The sequence below is a fragment of the Triticum aestivum genome, chromosome 6D (genome assembly GCF_018294505.1).
Source record: "Triticum aestivum cultivar Chinese Spring chromosome 6D, IWGSC CS RefSeq v2.1, whole genome shotgun sequence".
NCBI lineage: Eukaryota > Viridiplantae > Streptophyta > Magnoliopsida > Poales > Poaceae > Triticum > Triticum aestivum.
Window position 1 is genome coordinate 325,095,131 of NC_057811.1, and position 6,437 is coordinate 325,101,567.

The window sequence follows — 6,437 nt, forward strand, 5'->3', positions numbered from 1 at the left end:
CCTATAACCTATATATACTTGAGGTTTGGTGCTCTTTTGATACACAAGTTTTGGAGCCTCCTCTAGTTCTTCTACTTCTAGTTTTAGTTGGTTCTACTTGACTAATTAGAGCTAGACTAATCCTCATAATTAGAATCCCCGTGTGGTTCTAATATCCTCCCTCTAATTCTCCGACAACGATTAGCTCTGCATGGCGAAGCGCTGCCAGATCGTGAAGGCTGCACGCTTGCAACCAAGTAGAGAGGTTGCGCTTTCGGCCTTCGTTTTGAGGGACAGTTCGTGGGCAGTTTGCCGGATCGTTCATCGACGGTTTGAGGGACTCCAAGTATGATCTACACCGACATGTTCTTCTTCCGCTGCAACTCGGTGACGGTAACGATCGTGACACAACCCGTTCCGCGTCTTCATGTTGATCTTGGGTGTGCGTAGGGCGCGGATTTTTGTTTTCTACTACGTTTCCTAGCACGCTCCGCTTCTCAAGCTCCCCATAGCACGTGGATGAGAAACCCTTATAAAGGGGTGTCAGCTCTCCTCCACTTGTGAAGTGGTACTAAACTTCTCACCACCTTGCACGACCTACATGAGCCTTAGAGATTAACCAAGAATTATTATTTATATGAGCCCAAGGCCCATCTATAATTCAACACAGACAAGCATGATGTGACACGCCAGTTGTGTCGTCGTGCACCACGCCGGTACATCAACTTTTGATGTCATTAAAACCATATCAAGAGTTCGCCGTGAAGTTGGGAAGACCCCCTTGTGGATGGGTGGGTCTTGGACACCCTTGTGGTGACCATGACATGGACATGTTTTATGAAATAACCATGTCTCCATTGGCCATGGTAAAATTGCCCTTTTTATGAAAAGGGGAAAAGATTAGCCGCATCATTAAGTAAGAGAGTGTTTAAAAATGTCTTATAGCCCGAAGACCAAAATTTAAAAGCCTACTTCTCGGCATAATATTCACAAATATGTCGCCCCACCAACACCTAGTTGCGCACCTCATTGCGGATTTTGGAGAAGATGATGGGAAGAGGACGTAGATATGTTGTTGAAGACCCTCACACTACGCTCATTCCAAATTTCTCAAGAGATAAGCACGATGATGAAAGCCGTCACCTTACGTTTTCTGTGCCTATCGTGCACCACGTTAGTCAACCATTTGTTACGTCGTTGAACCCATGCCAAAAAGTTTGATGCAAAGTCGGGGAGACCCCCTCCCATCCATTTTGCTTGGGTGGTTTTTGGACACCCTTGTGATGACCATGACGTGGTCCTATTTTATGAAAGCACCGTGCTCAATTGGCAATGATGAAACTGCCCCCGTCCGGCTCTTGTTGTGGCTTGGGTGCATAAGCCAAAAGATATAACTCCGCAATTTCCAAGAGCAGATATCTAACCGTTTAGAACGCTATTTGAGAATGAGGTTCAGATTGCCAACATTATTATAAATCTATGCCTCACGGTGCAACACATCGTTGATTTTTCTTTGAGTTATGGTTCAATCTACATGAAGTCCACATTATCGCTTAGGGTAGTAATTTTTGGAACCTCAACACCTTGAGTGAACTTGGCATCTTTTGCGTACCACAAGCATCTTGAGCCCTCGAACTCCTCATTGACGAAGAGGACCGTGTGGTGTAACTGGCCTCCTCCGAGACATAAATCTTTGTGTGGTTCATCTTCCAAGACCAATTATAAACGACCGACCGCTTGCAACACGGGGAGGGGGGGGGGGGTGGGCCTAATTGTGCCACCTGTGGAAAAGAGAATTGAAAATACAGGCACATATTCTTCACGAGGCATTGTTTGGAATGAGCTTAGGGTATGGCTTGGGCTTCTTGAGATGCACACTGATGATTAGAACAATCTCGATCCAGTTCAAGATTGGTGGCACTCCCTCGTCAACATCAACGGAAATCCGAGGAAGGGGATCGTTTCCCTCATCATGTTGGCTCCGTGGAAAATTCGAAACAAGAGAAATGCAAAGATGGTTAAGAATGTCTCCTCCATGCGAAATGCCATAACAAGTAAGATTTAAGAATAAAGCCGTGCTTTGGACGATGACGAACGCCAAACACCTGAGGTCAGTCAGGCCGTGAAAGTAGTCTAGAGGCTTCTCGCCGCATTGTCGGCTTGTTGACCGAAAAGATGAGGCGGAACTTTTACCACCCTTTCAAAAAGAAAAGAAAAAAAACTAATCTGAAAATGGATTCTACAGTTTGCAAACAAGACGTGTCCGTGCCCCCCATCGACACCCAAACCGGGACAGTGACAAATGCATGGGGACTGGGGAGGCTTCGCATCGCCACCTCTCACAGATAATCGGTCCTAGCTAGCGACTTTGGCCGTGCCCACCAGATACAGTACGCAGGGTAGCATATAGGAGTATAATAAAACTGACGACCAACATAAAGCTCGTCGTCCTTCCCGTCGTACTAGATCGTGGTCTCTCTCTCTCTCTCTCAGTATTGGTGCCTAGGAGACCGCGCAGCAGGAGAGGAGCCCCCTCCCCTCCCTCCCTCCTCTTCTACCGACGCCGTCGAGGTCGAGGTACGCCACGCACGCTCCTTGTTTCTCCGCACCTCGTGGCTTATTCCTGCACTGCACCTAATTGACATTACCAGCTGGGATTTAATTTAATCGGTCGATTTGCAATGGAGGAGGGGCTGACAGAGTGGGACGGGAACAGCGGCGGAAGCAGGCGTTGCTGCTCCAAATTCCCCCCATTTATTTAACCTCGACTATCGTTTGAGCCTTAAATTTAGGGACAAATAAGGGGCCAATTTTTAATTTTTTTACTTTTTTGAGGCGTCTTCCGTTAAGAACAGCCAGCTTCCTCGCCTTATTTCCCCTTCATCATGCAACAATTCACCCCCTTCCACATCTTTTGAAGATCTTTTTATTTTCCTTCTTGTGGGGTCATCCGTTTAACCCACCCAGTCTCTTGGCATTTATCGGGGAAGGAGAGGAGGGGAGAGGGGAACTGAGAAGAGCCTGATTTGGTTCCTGGTAAGTGGAGCCACTGTTGGGGGGAAGGGAATCTATGTTGGTTGCTTCGCCTCTAATGCCGTTTCGTTTGCTTCTCTCTCGCCGTGATCTGGAACAAGCTGAATCCGATCGGCCGATCCTGATCCTGTTCGATCAGACTCGCTCGATCGATTGGATTGAGTTCATTCATGCCGCTCCTTTTCGTCCCGTTGAGATTCTTTCTTCTCTGCTACGAATGGTCCCTTTTGTTCTGCGAGAAAAGTCGTAGCGATTTCCAACTTCCGTCAGTCAACCTTTTGTTTTATTTCAGTTATAAATCCAAGATGTTTTGTCGAGGTTCAAAAGAACTCTGAAGGAATGATTGTCAAATGGAGAGTTAGTAGACGCGTTTAATCTGAATATCTGATCGTCGTATTGATCTTTTAACTACAACAGTTTGATCCATTCCCTGTTTCTAGTAGTACTTACTTAGTAAGCTAATTCGTGCGCTTTACCTTTCCGTGGCCCCCCTCATTGACATTACCAAACTCTTCTCCTTTTGACTTGCTTAGCATTTGAAACATATTACACTGCACCTCCCACTGAGAATGTTACTGTCAGTTCGCGCAAACTACTTTAGAGTTTAGAGTAAAGATTTGTGCTTTCCACCCACGTTCCACGTTTGATAAGCAGGTGAGACTGTCATTTTCATGATGTCATAGTCATACAGACAGTGGCCGAGCTAGAACCAAAACCCTGTGGCTGTGAGGTCAACTAATCTAAACTTTCTGACACTTAAAGTATGTACCAAAATAATTAAGAAAAACAGTATTGAATGGGGAAACAGTACTGAATCCAAGATGTTTTGTTGAGAAACTTTGAAAGTAACGATCCGACGTTGTTGTCAAACAGCGGATAGATGATATTAAAAAGTTCAAAATAGAGGGTTGAAAGAATGGTCATTTTTTAGGGAATTCATGGGTGATAAATACGTCATTTCTGAAATATCAAACTTGTACTACGATATTTGTTTGCATATCTATTTTGTCATTATATACTTTTTTACTCCATTCTTTATAATTTTCTGAAATAAATAACAGAAGCCCAAGTTTATTACTTAGTTTCCGTAGTCTATATTGGCACACTATAATGTCCCCCTATCTCATTTCCCAAGTTTCTGACCTTCTCCTTGCCCTCTGAATTCTTATGGTTGCAAAGGGTGACGGTTTCTCGCCGAAAAAAAGGGTAACACTTGTGATTATCTCTCTCATATATGCATGTTTTCCTTGGGGCAATTCGTGGTAGCTTCTTGTGCTGCCACCTTCCTTGATGATATCTGAAGATAGACAAGGTAGCCGAATTTGGCTTCCCTTTTCGTCCTTTCTCTTGTCTTGTTTAATATGCCCAGCAACGTTGAGAAAGGTCTCATCCTTAGCCAATCTTGTGGTGTTCTGCACTGACCACTTTGCCCTTGCTGCATTACATGGCCTCTTTCCTGTGATGCACATGCTGACATCTGTTGCTTCTAGACATGCTCCAAGAATCAGTTTCTTTTTGCCTTTCCATAAATACATCCACATCATTGGCTCTGATATTTTGTCATATGCAAGCAGGGGCAAAGGACACAGAAGCAGCAATGGATGAAGGGATGGAGCTCAAGGGGTGCGTTTGCCGGATCAAGAGCTGCGCCGGCCAACTTCTGTCGATGGAGGAGGATCTGGTGACTGATCTGGACGATGACTCATGGGACTTGGTCTGGAGGGACCTCCGGCTGAAGGCGACCTTCTTGTACATTGATCTGAGCCGTGTGATCTCCCGAAGTGAGAACGATGAGCGCAGGAAGGCGCTCACCCTTCTCGCCAACAAATTCTTCTACTGCACGGATGAGGTGATTGATTGTTGTCTTCTCCCTTAAATTTCGGTAGATTTTCTTGCAAGCAAACCAAGATGATTTACTTGAAAATACAGCGCACGACACTTATTTTACAAATTTCTTATCGAGGCACCTGCCAGGTGTGCACTTACTAAGATTTATTATATTAGGCACACCTATGAGTCAATCTTAGAAACAAATACGATCTATTTCTCACCACACACATGGTAGTGGTCCTTTTCTTTTGGCAATCATTGTAGTGGTCTTAACTGTGTAAGAATTTCCTTCTTATATATCATGTAGCAAATTCAGAAATTTTTCAATGTGGATGCTGTTTCTGAACTCTGATAACCAGTGTCCATGGGAAGTTAAACTGCTTTAAATTACCCTTGTTTTGGCATGTTTATGTCATATTTACGAACCACTGGTTCCACTGTTAGTAAGTTCTAACTGTGAGTAAAAGTACATGAGAATAGTACTCTTGACTCTTGAGAGTTAGAGAACCTTCTCAGCCTCGATTTCCCATATCATGAGGTACCAATTAGATCTTCAAGATGTCTCAATCGCAGATCATTCTTGTGCCCCTTTACCAAGTTTGTATGGTTCTTCACTCAGATCATGCAATAAATGCGATTGCATTTTGTTCAGATCGCTCAACTAGCAATGCGGCAAACTGGTCATGATGAAAACATACAAAATCTCAAACTTCTGTAGTTGAGTCCTTGCGTGCAGAATTAAGTTGTAGAACGACACAGAAGTGGTCTGTTCAGTTTGTTTGTTTATTTTGTGGACGTGTTTGATGCTTTTGACATAAAACTGATCCTGCACAAATGGCAGCTGGGCGATGCGGTGACGAGCCGAAGCGTCCCCGTCGTGAAGATGTGCTACAACGACACCGCTCAGGCTCTCCGTGAGTTGCTCGCGGCCCTTGCGCCGCCGCAGTAGCATGTTGGGCTCATGCCATGTGGCCCTGTACTGCGATGCGATGCTGTGAGGCAGGATCAAGCAGACACAGCATTTGCATCTTCTGGATAGCAAGGAAAGGATGGAGTCGTGACAGAAACTCTTGCAGAGGGATGAGTCTTTATGTAAGGAACGTATGTGCCTGAAACTCACATGGGCATTTTCCAGATGAGCACTGGCTAGAGCACCTGTGTACATACATGGTCCAAATATCTCCGCGGTTGAAGCAGAGCAAGAGAAATAATACCTAGCGTGTGGTTATCTCCAGCAAAGTTTTCTCCTGTTTTGTTTCTGATTTTAATTATATGTCCGCGTTTACCTGACGGAAATCGTTGCCAAATTTCATGGAATTTAGGCCCCGTTCGGGAGCTCGCCTGGCTCCCGCGCAGCCAGCTTCTCGTGGGAGCCAGCGCTAGCCAGCTTCCCACGGGAGCCAGGAGCGTTCGGCGCTCCAAGTTCTGCTGCATGGGCTGGCAGCCCAGGAAGGGAGCCTGAAGCCTGTTCGGGGCAGTTGTTTGATGGCCCGATTTTGTGGGGAGACGCTGAAGCTGGCTGCAGGAGACGATCCGAACGGGCCCTTAGCCAGCGCCAGGGATAATAATCATTTGATCATAGCAGGTTGCTCCAG

At 45.5% G+C, this 6,437-nt stretch overlaps 1 protein-coding gene across 3 annotated transcripts; it reads left to right on the plus strand.

The window, feature by feature from the left end:
* Positions 1 to 2,331: 2,331 nt before the first annotated feature.
* Positions 2,332 to 6,132, plus strand: LOC123144890 (photosynthetic NDH subunit of lumenal location 3, chloroplastic). 3 transcript variants are annotated; one of them, XM_044564142.1, is made up of 3 exons: positions 2,332 to 2,556; positions 4,587 to 4,861; positions 5,684 to 6,132. In XM_044564142.1, exons 2-3 carry the CDS (start codon positions 4,610 to 4,612, stop codon positions 5,789 to 5,791), a joined length of 360 nt encoding a protein of 119 aa, XP_044420077.1. In that variant the 5' UTR covers positions 2,332 to 2,556; positions 4,587 to 4,609; the 3' UTR covers positions 5,792 to 6,132. The 3 variants fall into 3 exon arrangements, with proteins under 3 accessions (XP_044420077.1, XP_044420076.1, XP_044420078.1); XM_044564141.1 differs by having other exon boundaries at positions 2,428 to 2,556; positions 4,584 to 4,861; XM_044564143.1 differs by lacking the exon at positions 2,332 to 2,556 and adding an exon at positions 2,591 to 3,015.
* The last annotated feature ends 305 nt before the right edge of the window (positions 6,133 to 6,437 follow it).

What these genes read in the sequence shown, in the direction of transcription:
- LOC123144890 (XM_044564142.1), top strand. Translation starts at nt 4,610, where the DNA reads ATGGATGAAGGGATGGAGCTCAAGGGGTGCGTTTGCCGGATCAAGAGC. An exon ending in TCTTCTACTGCACGGATGAG is followed by an intron (nt 4,862 to 5,683) that starts GTGATTGATTGT and finishes CACAAATGGCAG; the next exon opens with CTGGGCGATGCGGTGACGAG.